Source organism: Folsomia candida, unplaced genomic scaffold (genome assembly GCF_002217175.1).
Source record: "Folsomia candida strain VU population unplaced genomic scaffold, ASM221717v1 Fcan01_Sc004, whole genome shotgun sequence".
NCBI lineage: Eukaryota > Metazoa > Arthropoda > Collembola > Entomobryomorpha > Isotomidae > Folsomia > Folsomia candida.
In genome coordinates this window covers 1,805,691-1,820,148 of record NW_019091196.1, presented here as the reverse complement: position 1 = coordinate 1,820,148, position 14,458 = coordinate 1,805,691, and the positions used below count along the sequence as shown (strand labels likewise).

Sequence of the window (14,458 nt, the reverse complement as noted above, 5' to 3'; positions counted from 1 at the left end):
ATTGGCTTTTATCCGCTTTTATCCACCGGGTGGATAAAAGTGGTTTTATCCATCCGAAACCCTGATTAAGAAGCAAAATGACTCACTCACATTCCTTATAAGAAAGAATAACTAAATATGTATATACATACATATAAATGTGCAATATATTAAATGTACTTACAATATTATGCATGTAAATCTGGAGAAGGTGCAAAAAGAAATACTGAAATTTGATCTACTTTAACAATAAAACTAAACTGTATACGACGACATGGCATAAGTATTTAGTTAACATTTATTCGACTTGAATTTCATAATTGTAATATATTTTAATTCAAGTTTTCTTATTTAATAGTCATGCCAGTTTGTGGAGTCAGTATATAATTGCAACAGTATTAATTCAATTCTCACATTTAAAAATTGTATGTAAATAGTATTAATTGAAATCTGCCCTATCATTACTAATTACTATTCAGTCACTAAAAAAATATGGACCAAAAAATCTGAAAAGTTAGAAGATGAGTTCTAGTAATCCGGATAAAGTAGGTCCGAGAGGTTCTTCTTATTACGAAATAAAATTCTTAAAAGTGGTCATTTAAATCTGTCATTTAACGTTTTTTAAAAAAATAGTGACTTTTACTCAATATTTTTTGCCAACAAAAAGTAACCTAGCCATAAAATAATTGCACTGCATCAAATTTTTCCTAACTTTTTTTCTGCTTTGTTTCTACTTTTAAGAAATTAAAGCACTGATCGAGATAAAATTTTCAAATCTCTTTCTCAAATAAATTAATACTTTCAATTTTTCTCAATTTAGAGGAAGAAAGCCTAATTTTATCAGTATACGTATATAAAATTATCAATTTTTCTGTGAAAGCTGATATCATGCAGTTAATTAATCCCTTACTACATATTTCCTCCCAATTTAACTTTTACATCAATTCAGCACCCAATAAAGTGAAATACAACTAAATATGTAACTAAATACGTGATTGAGACCATATAGTGCGTGCAATGGATTTATTTGACCACGTATACATTTTGAGTTGTATTTTATATCCTGAAGAAAAAGGACCATATCAGTTTATGTAGCAGCATTTAATTGAAAGTTCCCAATTAGGGTAAAGAGAAAAACAACCACTTACGGAGTTGCAGAGTCATGGGATAGTTAAGTTAATTATCTAGAAATCTGAATTTTTAGTATATTATTCCAAATATATCCGTCTCCTTATCCTGAAAATTTCATAAATTTCCAATGGAAAATAAATTTCCTACGAGAGTTCAAAGCGATGAACTCGCGAAACGAGTTATGCATATGTATAAAAATGTCTTCGACAACGACGCAAACAAAACCTGACTACATTTTAAGGAAGAGGGGTGTGTCCTCACAACAATTAGCACATACATAAAAAAGTATGGGGAATCCGAAAATGTCACCCTCAAATAATCGTCGGGTCGAAAACCTACCATAGGAACCCCTCGAAAGTTAAAATCGGTTGAATTTTTTTTGCAAATCATCCATCTACGTTTGTGTCTGATGCGGCCAAGAAATTTAAAATAAATGCAAACTATTTGCAAAAAATTAAAGCTCATAAATTAGTGATTCAAGTACATACCAAAAAACCCGCAGCACAGCATGCCCAACTTGAAGAAAAAACCATAACCGCAAAACTGCGCAAGCTCGTCAACAAAATCTTGCGAAAAATTTTGATCACCAACGACGAGTACTACGTCCTTCAAACCCCACCAGAAACTCCAGGAAAGTTATTTTTCCATGCCAATGACCGTTCTGAAGTGGAAACCGAAGACAAAATACAAATTTCTTAAAAATTTCTGAAATATCTGATTTGATAGGCGCTGTATCAATTTGGCAATGTTTCGGAGCCTTACGTTGACGATGGGTGCATGAACTCGGAAATTTATTTGAAGCAATGTGTGATATGCTGTCTTATTCCCATCATCACGGAGAATCAAAAAATAGAAAATATAATTTTTTGACTCGACCTTGCTACCACCTACTATGCAAGAACTGTCAAGGAAGAAATCGAAAAAAAATTCGGTTTGGTGAGGAAAAATGAAAACCCCCTAAACTTCTCCCATCTTAGTCCAATACGCAAATTTTGGACTTTATGCAACAAGAAACACTCCCAGCTTCATGATAACATTGATACTTTAAGAAAATTTCGGAACAGGTTGAAGAAAATCAGCAGTGAAGTTGGAAAATCTTCCGGGAAAGCACAAATGAAACATGTGAAGCAAAACATTAAATACGAAGTGGACAATGGATTGAAGTCTTCTTTGTTCGCGGATACCTAATGGTAGATATATTTGTAATATTATATAAAAGTTTGGGATTTTAAAAATCATTTTTTCCCAATTTTTAGGCCCAATTTCCCCATAAGTGGTTGTTTGTCCCTTTACCCTACTTATTTCCATTCAATAATACAAAACGTACATGATTTCTCGATGTAAAAAAACGCTACAAATTCTAGTCTTGAGTTAACCTGTAAATTCATCTTCATCTTTCTTTAATAGATGCGACTTTGCATGATACAACTCAATATTTGGATAATTATCTTAACAATCTTCACACGCACTATACCAAGATCAAGTCTCAATTGGATACATAGTTGTAAATATACATTATTTGTTTATACTTAATAGATGTAAAAGTTAAATTGGATTGGAAGGAAGCAGTAAGGAACTAATTAACTGCGTGATAACAGCTTTCACAGAAAAATTGACAATTTTACTTATAAAATTAGTTTTTCTCCCTCGAAAATTACGCAAAAATTAATACCATCAATTTATTTGCAAAAGAGATTTAAAAATTGTATAAGTAAATATGTATCCCGATCATTACTCTAATTAAGGAATTAATTATTAAAAATAGAAATCTAAATAGGATAAACTTGATTTACTACTTGTGACTTGTTCCTATTTCTGGTACAATAAAATTATTAATTGCAGCTTGACTAGGTTATAAAATGCATTTAGGTGCAGTGTTAATTGATTTCTAGAAGTCGCGACAAAAATTGTAACTTTTCACTATTCATTTTTTTTACACATGTCTACACATATGTGCAAAAAATATGCATATCCTACCATTTATACATATGCGTATGTGCAAAATATCACGTAACACTGACCATCATTTGCATATACACATAACGTAGACTAGTCTCCTCCTAAAAAGCAGACAGATTAAGTTTTTCTCAGAAACAAATCATGTTTTGCTTCAATACGCCGCGCAAGCTGTGGGGACATTAACATTGTCATATAATGTGCAAATTGGTGTTTGAAGGGGGAGGATTCAAACTATAAAATTTCTTTAGGGGGCATTACCCCTAACCCCCCCCCAAAAAAATGCACTTATTTCGCTGCCACTGTTTCCTTCTAACTACACACAATGTATGTAATAACTAATAAATACATACCCAATATTTTATCACTGTCAAAGTCATGGTCTTCTTGACACTTTCTTTCTCGACATAATCTTCTCAACCAATTAGGGAACAGTGCATGCATGCATCTTCATCTTTCTGAGAATCTTCTTCTTTAATACTGCACGAATGCAATAATTTCATTGAAATGCCACCATCACCACCGTTGTATATATGATCACTTAATAATTGGACAATTTAGAGAATAAATTGATACATTTTTTTACACACACAATATTCACTCCACCTACAGAAAGAGGTGAAAGGATATTTAACATTAATATAAATATTTGTTAATAAAAAAATTGATAAGATCACTACATACGCCACGTCATGGGGTCATTTCGTCCCTGATATTTGTTTAGAGAGGAAGTCATGGTTGTTACTTAGGTCAATGTCACTCGACCCCAGGCCTCACAGAAATTGACATTTTGGCGACGTTTTTTTAATTAAAGGAAACAATTTTTTATTTCCGGAATAAAAAAATGAAGGGTCATAATACCAGGGAGGGTTGCAAGCTGACATTATTTTTCTATATTCTCATCCTGATTGGGATAAATGGTAAAAAATTTATGTATACTTTTTTCGAAATCGAAATGGATCCAGAAATTGGCCAGATTTTTGCACAATTTTATTTGCAGAGTCTCAATCAGCCTCGCTACACAAAACGACGGAGCAGGTTACCGACGCCATTTTGAGAAATGGTGAGATTTCTCCGAAACCTAAAATTTCGATAGGACACTACAACCAGGAGGATAGCGAACCTTTGAGGAAAGATAAGGTAAAAATGGTACTTGAAAAGGATAAGGAACTAGAAGTGGAGGAAAGTGAGGGAGAGTCATCTCCCCAAAATGGCGACATAGTCGACAATCTGCTGTTGGGGGACGGAAACTTATCGCGGCGAGAGGCTCGCCTCATAATTGGAGCGTTGGATAAGAAAACATGTTTCGCCAAAGTCCTCTGCGGTTTGGGGGGTAAAGAGCCGACCAAAAATACAGATCTAATCAACGACTATGCCTACCTTATCGGAGAACTTGTGGTGTAAGATGTGGCAAAATTTACAAAAAATATGCAAATTTCCAACTTATTCCTGTACATTCTAGAAACTCTGAAGAAGACACGGGTAAAACAAAACCCTCAATTTTCGGCGATTTTTGGGACGAATTTGGTGCCCTCAAGGAACAACAAGACCTCGAATACGATGACGACGACATTGACATAGAATCTCACGAAGATGATCGGAGGAGATCCGGCCTAACTTCCGGTGATGGAGTAGTACATAACAACTACGTTCACCTAGTCCCATTCCAATATCGTCACGTTCCCCGTCCCCGCATATTTTTTCATCGTCTCAGTCGACAATTGAGTCAAGGGAGGCAGTGTCGCCAACTCAGAGAGAGGAACGCTTGTCCCTACAATGATACCCAGATGGGACAAATTGTCTCTAAATTGAGACAAATTATTAGAGGGGAAGACATTCTGGGGACACTTGCTCAGGTAATGCACATACATACTAAATAAATACTCTTTAAAAAAATTGAGCCATTATTTTTCCCGAATTTTAATCAATTTTTCTCTGTATTTATAAAAACCACAGGGAGCCACGAATCTAATGGGGCTTGGCGGCGGAAATACCGCAGCCCAAACGACTCAGTCCATGTCGCCCGGAGGAAAAATGAATCTCATCATCAATCTCCACCAAAATGTCACATCCCCTCCGCAAATGCAGCAACAGTCGGTCAGTCAGAAAACAAAATTGCAAGTAAAATTTCAATATAAAAAATATTTGCCAATTTTTTTAGGCCGGATTTGCCGCAGTTCCACTCAAATCGTTCTACAATCGAGGCACTTTATCGTCATCGCTTTCAATGTCTAACGAAACTTCAATGTCCGAAGCAAATCTTGTAGAACGTCAAGAATCGTCACAATTCGATCCGTTCGTCCTCCTCCCGTTAGTTGCAAAAACTACGCCGCCACCCCCCACCTCCTCCCCGCCCCCACCAATCGATCCGTTGCAACAACTCGTCGGATTTCTGTACTCGGTCGGATACGTGAACAATTCTACAGGTCCGAGTAAGGATAAAGTTTCTCCGTTTCCTCCGTTTCCTGCAGAAATTACGGACGAAGATGACTCCGAAGAAGAGAAAAAGGCTAAAGTTTCATTGTCATCTTCCTCCCCGAAAAAAGTTGAGGAGGAAGAGGACGACGCGGAGGATGACGAATCAGATGAAGGGTCGTCGAGAAACGGGTTGAAATCGGGTAAATCTGAAACTATTAAGATAACCAGACATATCGAGGGATGTAATAATTACGTTAGTAAGTGTCGGTAGAAGTCGGGGGGAATATATGGGGACATTAGTATTATGGAGGGAGGATTAATTAATTAAGTTTCATGAGAAAGATAAGATTCTTCTTTTCTGGGGAACAATGGCCCCCCTTCTTCCGTCGCCAATGGGTGGATTCAGTTCTCAGTAAATTAAGTTATCAAATAATACGCACACTTTCCTCCCAAACAGGTATTCCCCATAGAAAGAAGAAATTCTCAAAAAATTTCGCCCCCTTGAGAAAAAATGAGGCTGACTTTATCCGAATCAAATCTTCTCAACGGACCGGACGCTTTCACCACCATTCCGTCAGAAGAGATGACGATGACCCAGGGGTAGCGTCCCGGCCCCAGTTTTACGGAGGAATAGTGCCACCCCCACACCCAGAAATGCCCATATTGTTTCGAGCTTTTAGATTTTTCTCGACCATGCTTCGAGGTGGCCCGATGGGATGATGGCTTAGTGATAATTTTCGAGAGAATCACCTAGAAATAAATTATTGTATAGATGTAGTATTAATTTTGTAAAATTTCTATCTCATTTCGTAAATTATTGTAAAATATAAAAAAACGTACAAACTAATCCGAATTACATTAAAATGTTCAAAAAAAGTAACTAAATTTTTAGCCCGAGCTTATGAAACCATCGTGCCAGTCTTTCTGTCTAACAAAAATTTTAAATATAAAGATCGAAGAGGGTATAATCCTTACTTGGTAAGGATGTAGTCCACGTTAACTTTTAATTGGTACAAAATAATCGGGTATTTTTATGAAATAATATGTATGTGCAATCCAAACTTTGCTCGGGCTATACACTCAGAGAAAAACTGACACCAAACTGACACCACACGGTGTCTATATATGACTCTACCGGTTTGGTGTCAATTTGACACGGGTTGGTGAGAAAAATGAGCAACACCGTTACGGTGAGAATGCAACATAATTTAGTGACAGCAGCAACACCGAGTTGGTGAGCAATTTTTGACACCGAATTGTGTTCAAATCAACACGGTTTGCATACTAACTTAACACCGCCACGAACATTGTGATGACACTATTTGGTGAAAATAATGCGGTGTCAATATACGGTTATAAATGTTTCCTTTATTTAAAAACATATATTAATTAATTTTTCTTATAAATATTTAACCTAACAAAAGTTACATATAATATTGAATAATATTACATTGTACAATAAAATATCAAATATTTAACTTAATATTAACAATTTTGAAATAGTTATAAGACAATCATGCTTATTACTTTCCTTACCCTCTGAGCTCAATCAACTTTCTTACAAACGAGTTTGTCAAAATTGAAGAACCGGCATTGCTGAAAATCCCTTCGTGTTGCAATCCAGGAACAATTCTTGTAAACTTGCATCTTGTGCGATTGTTGATTCCAAAATCTATAACAAACATATAGATAGAGTATTACTCAAGTATCTTGTAAATAATACTATAATTAATTAGTCAGTTTATTTTACATTGATTAACTGCAAATTAATTGTCGCGGCATGGATTTTTCAACAAAATGAGGATGAATGGCCAGATGATGTAGAGTTTCCAGCTGCAGAGAAATGCGAAATTGATTAGACAAGTAATTATTTTTTTTTCAAATCAAAAGATATTATTAATAACCTGTCTATGGGTGTGCAAAGGAATTAGGAAATTTAACTAACAATTCTTAAAGAAGATCAGTTTCTGTAATTTAAAAGAAATTATTGAAATTAATTAGACAAACGAAAAAATATTTAATTACTAATTTTCTATCCCACCTGTAAATCTAACTCCAAACAAGCACTATTTTTCTGATAACCCATCGCCCAGAATTTAAACGGTTCCTCGTATTCTTTCCACATGGTGACAAACAATCCCTTCTGAACGTAAAAATGGCAGCCCGTTCATCCGAGAAATCTTGGTCGCCTCGTTCAAATATTTCTTTGATGGCGTCCCGATTCTTGACCGGGGTTGGCGATGTAGGTCTGCAAGAGTTGTAGCAATGCTGGGAAATTCCGATTATCGGCTTCCAACGCGTAACGAAAAAATTCTTCCGCTTTGCCGGATCATTCCCCTGACGGAGTGAATATATAAAAAATTAGCAATGAGCACGACATAATTTTATAAAAAATATTCTCAAGCAATTGGAAATAAATACGTAAGTAACGTAATAAGAGGTGCAAAAATAATTAGCAATTATCATCATTTTATACAATCCTCACCCTTTCCCCCACTCGCTTACCACGGTCAATAACAAAATTCCCATCCTATTATTCGCCTTGCTTGAGTTCGGATGGAAAAGAATTAGAAATTTAACTTTAGGAATCCCAACTCACCTCGGTTTGAACCTCCCCATCCACTCTTGATCCTGTACAATGATAAGAACGTTGGCGTTTATTTATTATTTATTTTCACTAAAACAGAAATATGTAAACAATTCTGGTTTAAAGAAATCTTAAATAATAATAGATATCTACAAAATTACTAAATAAGCAAATAAAATTTTCTTACCTGCTAGTTGAAATAATCCACACCAAAAAAATTAGTTTTTTTTCACGAGAAAAATTGGAGAATTAATTCCTCCATCGTTCAGCCGGCTCGGAGGTGGAAACTGACAAAAATCCCGCGGCGTCCCCCCCAACACTTTTCAGTGAGAAAGGCGACACAAGACGGTGTTGGATTTAACACAACCATTATGTTAATGTATACAGTACACAGCTTGACACGATCAGGTGTGAAATGAGATAAGGATATTAACACAGAACGGTGTCAAATCCTCACCGTTTACACTCAATCTGTTGTCACCGTCGGGGTGACGTTGGATTTCCGTCATGGTGTCAGCATCGGTGTCAAATTTTGACACCGGTAGTTGAATTGAGTCTGACACCGACCGACAGTGTCAGTGCAATCTCAGAATTTGACACCAAGCTACTAAGAGTGTATCAAGTCTCATATACATACATACATAGATTAGGTTTCTTATACTGTAGATACTTTACTAATATTTCTGCAATTAGCAGACTTAAAATTTAGACGAGACATAAATAGGTATTCTAAAAGGTGAAACCAAAACACTAAAAAAATCTACACGTGTCAATTGAATGACCAACTAATATACTTTTTTTATAACAAAATCTTGACGACACTTGTTTACTAAATATTCGCAAAATATTAAATTTGCAAAATCACTCATATACACCAGGTTTGTCTACTTACAGTAAAATTTTACTATTTATGCCCTTGCACTAGAGATATTATTCACAAAATAAAAAAAATATACATATACACTTAATGTAACTAGTCTTTATCCTCACATAGTACGCTCAGTTCCAAGGGTCACTGTGTGCGACCTAATTGACCCACACAGCCAAAAATGGCACTAGTTGTGCAGAAATATGTATTAAATCAGTCAATTAATCAAAAACTTGAAAAAAAAATTTTATATGCATTTTACACGAAATGAGCACAAGGAAAGTGAAAAACGGGCTCGCAACTAGTCTTTATCCGCACTTTCAAAAACACTATTTTTTATTGAAATCAATTTTCTTTTCTTGTTTTCTTCATATGACGGTAAGCATATACTAAAGTACTATTAATTTAAGTAGTCAGCAATATTTTATATATTTTCATCTTGGTATATTGGTTATAGGAATGAATGGAAAATGCTTACCCCATTATGTTAGCAAATTGGTAAAATATTACCACAAGAAAAAAATAAAATCTGTAGCAATCAACAATAATATTAAACTGCAGGTTCTCACCGTCATGTATAAACTTTTGGAATTGCAGAATAGTACATAATTACTGATTTAGGTGAAATATCCCCTCACTTGTTACAACTCAACAAATTGATTGACTTTTCCCGAGGAGGTTATAGTTTGATTTCTGTTTAATTACACGAGAAATCAACATATAATTGTCTCACCAGTTCTGTACAAAGTTTTCGAACTAAAATTTTCCAAATATAATCCAAATTTTAGGATATAAAGATATAGTCGCTACTAAGACCCACTGCTAACAATGCGACAAATTATGACATGTTTGGGTGGGGCCAAGTGTTAATCCACGTGAGTTGTATCGGATTGGAAAATGGTTCTAATATGTTTATTTTGGTCTTATCTCATCATAGTACCGTCTTTCCAGTGTGATAAGGCCGAGATGGAATTACCCATGTAATAATTCAAACATGCCATAATTTGTCGCATTGTTAGCAGTGGGTCTTAGTAGCGACTATATCTTTATATCCTAAAATTTGGATTATATTTGGAAAATTTTAGTTCGAAAACTTTGTACAATTATATATTGATTTCTCGTGCAAATAAATAGAAATCAGACTTCGACTTCCTCTGGAAGAGACAATCAATTTGTAAAGTTGTAACAAGTGAGAGGATATTTCACTTAAATCAATAATTATGTACTATTTTTCAATTCCAAAGGTTTGTACATGACGGTGAGCATCTGCACTTTAATATAATTTTTGACTGCTGCAGATTTTAATTTTTTCTTCTGGTAATATCTTACCAATTTGCTGAAATAATGGGGTAATCATTTGCTATGCATTCCAATAGCCAAAATACCTAGATGAGAATATATGAAATATTGCTGACTACTTAAATTAATAGTAATTAAGCATGTGCTTACCGACATAAGAAGAAAACACGAAAAGAAAATTGATTTCAATAAAAAACAGTGTTTTTATAATGCGGATAAACACTAGTTGCGCGCCCGTTTTTCTCTTTCCTTGTGCTCATTTCGTGTAAAATGCATATAAAAATTTTTTTTGAAGTTTTTGATTAATTGACTGATTTACTACATATTTCTGCACAACTAGTGCCATTTTTGGCTGTGTGGGTCAATTAGGTCGCTCACAGTGACCCTTGGAACCGAGCGTACTATATGAGGATAAAGACTAGTTACATTAAGTGTATATTAAGAAAATATATACACAAACAATTTTTTTCTGTATTTAATTCATTCGAATTCAGAGCATCCATACAAAAAATCTAGTCTAGTGTTTAAAAAAAAACTTGCCCCGCATACAGAGGTGAGTGGGCTTTAAATTTTTCGAAGCCCAACCCAACCCAACCCAACTACATAAAATTAAAAAATGCCCAACCCAACCCAACCCAACTTCAGAAAAATAAAAAATGCCCAACCCAACCCAACTTCAGAAAAATAAAAAATGCCCAACCCAACCCAACCCAACTTCAGAAAAATAAAATATGCCCAACCCAACCCAAGCCCAACTTCAAATGGATAAAAATGCCCAACCCAACCCAACTGGGTTGGGTTGGGCCGGCTTGGGCCCATCCAACTTGGGTTTCCATCTACCCCTGGACATCGCAGTTAGTAATGGCAAGAAGTGAGGAACTACCCACCGCGTGGTGGTTTGCGAGAACTAACGCTAGATGTGAGTTAGAAATCCGTTTTTTTCCAACTTTATAAGAATATAAAATTCCCAACTCAGCTCAACCCAACCCAACCCAGCTTTACAAAAACAAAAAAAGTGCCCAACCCAACCCAACCCAACTTTATAAAATGAAAAAATGCCCAACCCAACCCAACCCAACTTTATGAAGATAAAAAATGCCCAACCCAACCCAACCCGGTTGGGTTGGGTTGGGCCGGGTTGGGCGTCTCGAAGTTGGGTGACCTACTCACCTCTGCGCATCTACCTAAAATAAAAAAAAGTAGCAAAAAACTTGTAGAAAAACAAGCTGCAGAAAAACAAGTAATTTCAAAACGGGTGAATGCAAATGGTAGCGAGTACCTTACTTTATTTTTATTTACTATACTAATTAATAATAATACGCTGTTGGATTCGTTTTGATGATGGCGTGGGACCAAGATGTAGCGTCAGTTCCATTTTTCAGTAATTTAATACATACTGCCATTATTTAAGAATGAGACTAATAATCAAGGATAAACACGACTAGACAATAATACAGCCAACTATATATGTTTACAAGATGACATTGATGCATTTAAAATAGTCATTTTTTTCACCTCTCGCTTTCTTTGGGGTTCAATGGATCTTAAAATTTGCTAAGATGGATGCATAGGGCGTTGCGACCTGAGAGGGGGACATGGAGCGAGTGACCTTAAAATTAGATAGATAGATCTGCAGTGTGGTTGGGGTGAAAATATCGAGAAAATTTTTTTGGGGATATAATTTCAAACATTTATAAATCGAGATTATTTCCACGTTTGCCGCATATCTTGTCACACTTATCAGTCAGAAAAAATTGCAAAATTTAGGGGGCCCTGAGTGGAGCGTCGCGAACATTAAAATCCAACATTGCTTCCCCCGATAAGATGAACGTGGTCATTACAATCTCCACCAGAATATGACGATGCCAGGAAATCAGCAACAAATGGTATTAAGCAACAAAAACTACGACATAACTAATTCAAGATAAGTATTAAGTCATCTTTTTCTCCCTGTTTAGTCTCGATTTGGTGCCATACTTCCCGTCGGGGGAGCATTTTACGGCACCACCTCACCCAGAACATCCCTAACATCAAACGAGTCACAACTCGTAACCTATCCGTCCCCACAACAAAAGGGAGGAAGTGCGTCGTTCAACCCCTTCTACATAATTCCGTTGGGGGGAGGAGAACTTTCCAGTGGAAATCCCCCACCTCTTCCCAGCACCACTACCGAGCAACCAATAACGACTACGACACTTGAACCGCTCCAACAACTCATAGGCTTCCTTTATTCTGTTGGTTATGCAAATGAATCCACACCACCACCCGAACATAATCTGGACCGACCTTTGACCCTGTTCGATCTCGCCATGCTGACCAAAACAAGTAACATACCGACAAAAAATTACGAGCAGGATGACCAGGAAGACGATGAAGCTGGAGAATCAGAAGAAGAACAGCTTGGTGTCGGGACGAAGTCCAAAGTGGAAATAAATCGATCTACGCCGATAAAGATGGTATCGTCCGAATTAAGTTTTCTCGTAGGTCCGGCAGGTTTCAGAGAGATGACGAAGTGGAGGGTGAGGGCGATACGAATAATTATTTAGTGTCAAACCCCCAGTCACGACGAGACATTCCTCAATATCGTGGAGAACTGCAGGGGAATAATGTTCCCACGTTAATTTTTAGAGCTGCGATGCGATTCTTGTCCCGTATGATGGGCAGTGGTGGGAGGTGAATATTTTTGAAAAAATATGCATGTCCAAATGTTATTATGAATTTGGGAACTTATCTTTTTCAGGATTGAAATTTATTTATTTTTTTAAAGCAGAGATTCTGACGACATGGTATTACATACTTAAGTAATAATTTCTAGCTTTTGGAATGGTTATTCCTTCATCAGGTCGAGAAATTAAATAAAAAATAAATGTACATCAATTTTGAATGATCAACTAATTGTATGTATAACTATGTTGCCTCGTAGATCGCTAAGAAATTCGAAAAAAATACGACGAATAAATGATTCCCATCGCTTAAAATTAGTTCCCATCTTGTCCGCTGGTTTGACTTCTGTCAGACGACCCATTGCCTCCTCTCCCACCCCTAAACCAACCCCCATTCTGACCGTCTTGCGCCCCATCTGCCCCCTTTCCCCCTTTGCCACCCCAGGAGAAATATGACCTGCTTTTCTTGACCTCCACTGATCCACTGCCCCCACAAGTGTGACATTGTTCACGATCTCCTTGACCTACTTGCCCCCCAAAGTTGTCACTGCCTTCGTTTCCACGTCCTGTAAATTAATAACATTTTGCAATCAATAATAATAACAACACTAAAAAAAAGTTCGCAAAATACTAGCAAAAAATTAAGTCGCAATATCTGCCTGACCAATATTAGAAAACTTTACAAAATTTGCAAACACAATAAATATCGACAATATAAATTGATATCTTTTTTTTACTTACGGTTCATTTTGTCCAAAAATTAATAACTCGTCGGGATCCTCAAAAAGAAATGTAAATATTTCCCTGGACCAGCAAGTGATGTCAGAATAGTGATAGCTACATACATATGTATGTAAATATTGGCAAGTTACATACTTACTTAAATACATTGTAGGTACATAACTATAACAGCAATTTGTTGATTATGGTTTTTCACGTAGCGACACGAGATCCCATGAACAAGTTTCATGAGTAATTTACATCGGTAATTTATGTCTCAAGTACGTTAGTTCAGTCAACTTGTTGATCTACTTATTTATGTTAAGCTGGAGATGAGAATCATTACAGACAGGATGATATTAACCTTGAAGTTTGTTGGTTGGCCATAATTACAGTGTTGTTAGATATTTGATGTTCTCATTTATATAAGATGTAAAAAAAGCATCATATTTTGCGAATACTCCATAAACTACACTTTATAACATATATATGCATATATGTATGTAAAGCATTGAGATTTTATTATCACGAGGACTATAATAAATCCTTGCCTAAAAATTGTGAAAAAATCTTAATTTTAAAAGTATACATATATGTCTCTCATAATGGAAAATACATGCACGTGTATTGTATATGTAATAATAGAATTCATAACTATGTATGTACATATATGTATAAATATTTACTATTATGTTCTTTATAAGGAATAACAAACCTTATTAACTATAAATATTCACAAGTGATTCTGGATGCCACAACTATTTATTGTACATATATAATTACAATGATCAAACTTTTTTTACTTTTTACTAAACATTCCTCCGTTTTTATGTTTTA

General features: G+C 35.7%; 4 protein-coding genes and 1 long non-coding RNA gene across 8 annotated transcripts; 3 read left to right on the top strand and 2 right to left on the bottom strand.

Annotated features, from left to right (window-relative positions):
- Nucleotides 1-4,136: 4,136 nt before the first annotated feature.
- LOC118435244 lies at nt 4,137-4,946 on the top strand. Its single transcript, XM_035850953.1, has 2 exons — nt 4,137-4,466; nt 4,529-4,946. Exons 1-2 carry the CDS (start codon nt 4,213-4,215, stop codon nt 4,944-4,946), a joined length of 672 nt encoding a protein of 223 aa, XP_035706846.1. The 5' UTR covers nt 4,137-4,212.
- An 85-nt stretch (nt 4,947-5,031) lies between these two features.
- LOC118435467 lies at nt 5,032-7,071 on the top strand. Its single transcript, XM_035851582.1, has 3 exons — nt 5,032-5,163; nt 5,228-5,684; nt 5,942-7,071. Exons 1-3 carry the CDS (start codon nt 5,038-5,040, stop codon nt 6,202-6,204), a joined length of 846 nt encoding a protein of 281 aa, XP_035707475.1. The 5' UTR covers nt 5,032-5,037; the 3' UTR covers nt 6,205-7,071.
- LOC110849331 lies at nt 6,833-8,849 on the bottom strand. 4 transcript variants are annotated; one of them, XR_004834771.1, is made up of 6 exons: nt 8,259-8,849; nt 7,990-8,161; nt 7,526-7,821; nt 7,389-7,451; nt 7,235-7,317; nt 6,833-7,156 (listed from the first exon to the last, which is right to left on the bottom strand). It is a non-coding gene; the product is annotated as an uncharacterized LOC110849331 (long non-coding RNA). The 4 variants fall into 4 exon arrangements; XR_004834772.1 differs by having other exon boundaries at nt 7,990-8,115; nt 8,259-8,809; XR_004834770.1 differs by having other exon boundaries at nt 8,084-8,161; nt 8,259-8,794.
- A 2,525-nt stretch (nt 8,850-11,374) lies between these two features.
- Nucleotides 11,375-12,838, top strand: LOC118435497. The gene is made up of 2 exons (XM_035851656.1): nt 11,375-12,124; nt 12,197-12,838. The coding sequence occupies exons 1-2, from the start codon at nt 12,095-12,097 to the stop codon at nt 12,782-12,784; spliced, it is 618 nt and encodes a 205-aa protein (XP_035707549.1). The 5' UTR covers nt 11,375-12,094; the 3' UTR covers nt 12,785-12,838.
- Nucleotides 12,839-12,970: 132 nt separating this feature from the next.
- On the bottom strand, nt 12,971-14,001 carry LOC110849381 (cold shock protein 2). The gene is made up of 2 exons (XM_022096787.2): nt 13,643-14,001; nt 12,971-13,467 (listed from the first exon to the last, which is right to left on the bottom strand). Exons 1-2 carry the CDS (start codon nt 13,647-13,649, stop codon nt 13,217-13,219), a joined length of 258 nt encoding a protein of 85 aa, XP_021952479.1. The 5' UTR covers nt 13,650-14,001; the 3' UTR covers nt 12,971-13,216.
- Between the last annotated feature and the right edge of the window lie 457 nt (nt 14,002-14,458).

What these genes read in the sequence shown, in the direction of transcription:
- LOC118435244 (XM_035850953.1), top strand. Translation starts at nt 4,213, where the DNA reads ATGGTACTTGAAAAGGATAAGGAACTAGAAGTGGAGGAAAGTGAGGGA. An exon ending in CTTATCGGAGAACTTGTGGT is followed by an intron (nt 4,467 to 4,528) that starts GTAAGATGTGGC and finishes TGTACATTCTAG; the next exon opens with AAACTCTGAAGAAGACACGG.
- LOC118435467 (XM_035851582.1), top strand. Translation starts at nt 5,038, where the DNA reads ATGGGGCTTGGCGGCGGAAATACCGCAGCCCAAACGACTCAGTCCATG. An exon ending in CGCAAATGCAGCAACAGTCG is followed by an intron (nt 5,164 to 5,227) that starts GTCAGTCAGAAA and finishes CAATTTTTTTAG; the next exon opens with GCCGGATTTGCCGCAGTTCC. An exon ending in GAGAAACGGGTTGAAATCGG is followed by an intron (nt 5,685 to 5,941) that starts GTAAATCTGAAA and finishes CCTCCCAAACAG; the next exon opens with GTATTCCCCATAGAAAGAAG.
- LOC118435497 (XM_035851656.1), top strand. Translation starts at nt 12,095, where the DNA reads ATGACGATGCCAGGAAATCAGCAACAAATG. An exon ending in CAGGAAATCAGCAACAAATG is followed by an intron (nt 12,125 to 12,196) that starts GTATTAAGCAAC and finishes CTCCCTGTTTAG; the next exon opens with TCTCGATTTGGTGCCATACT.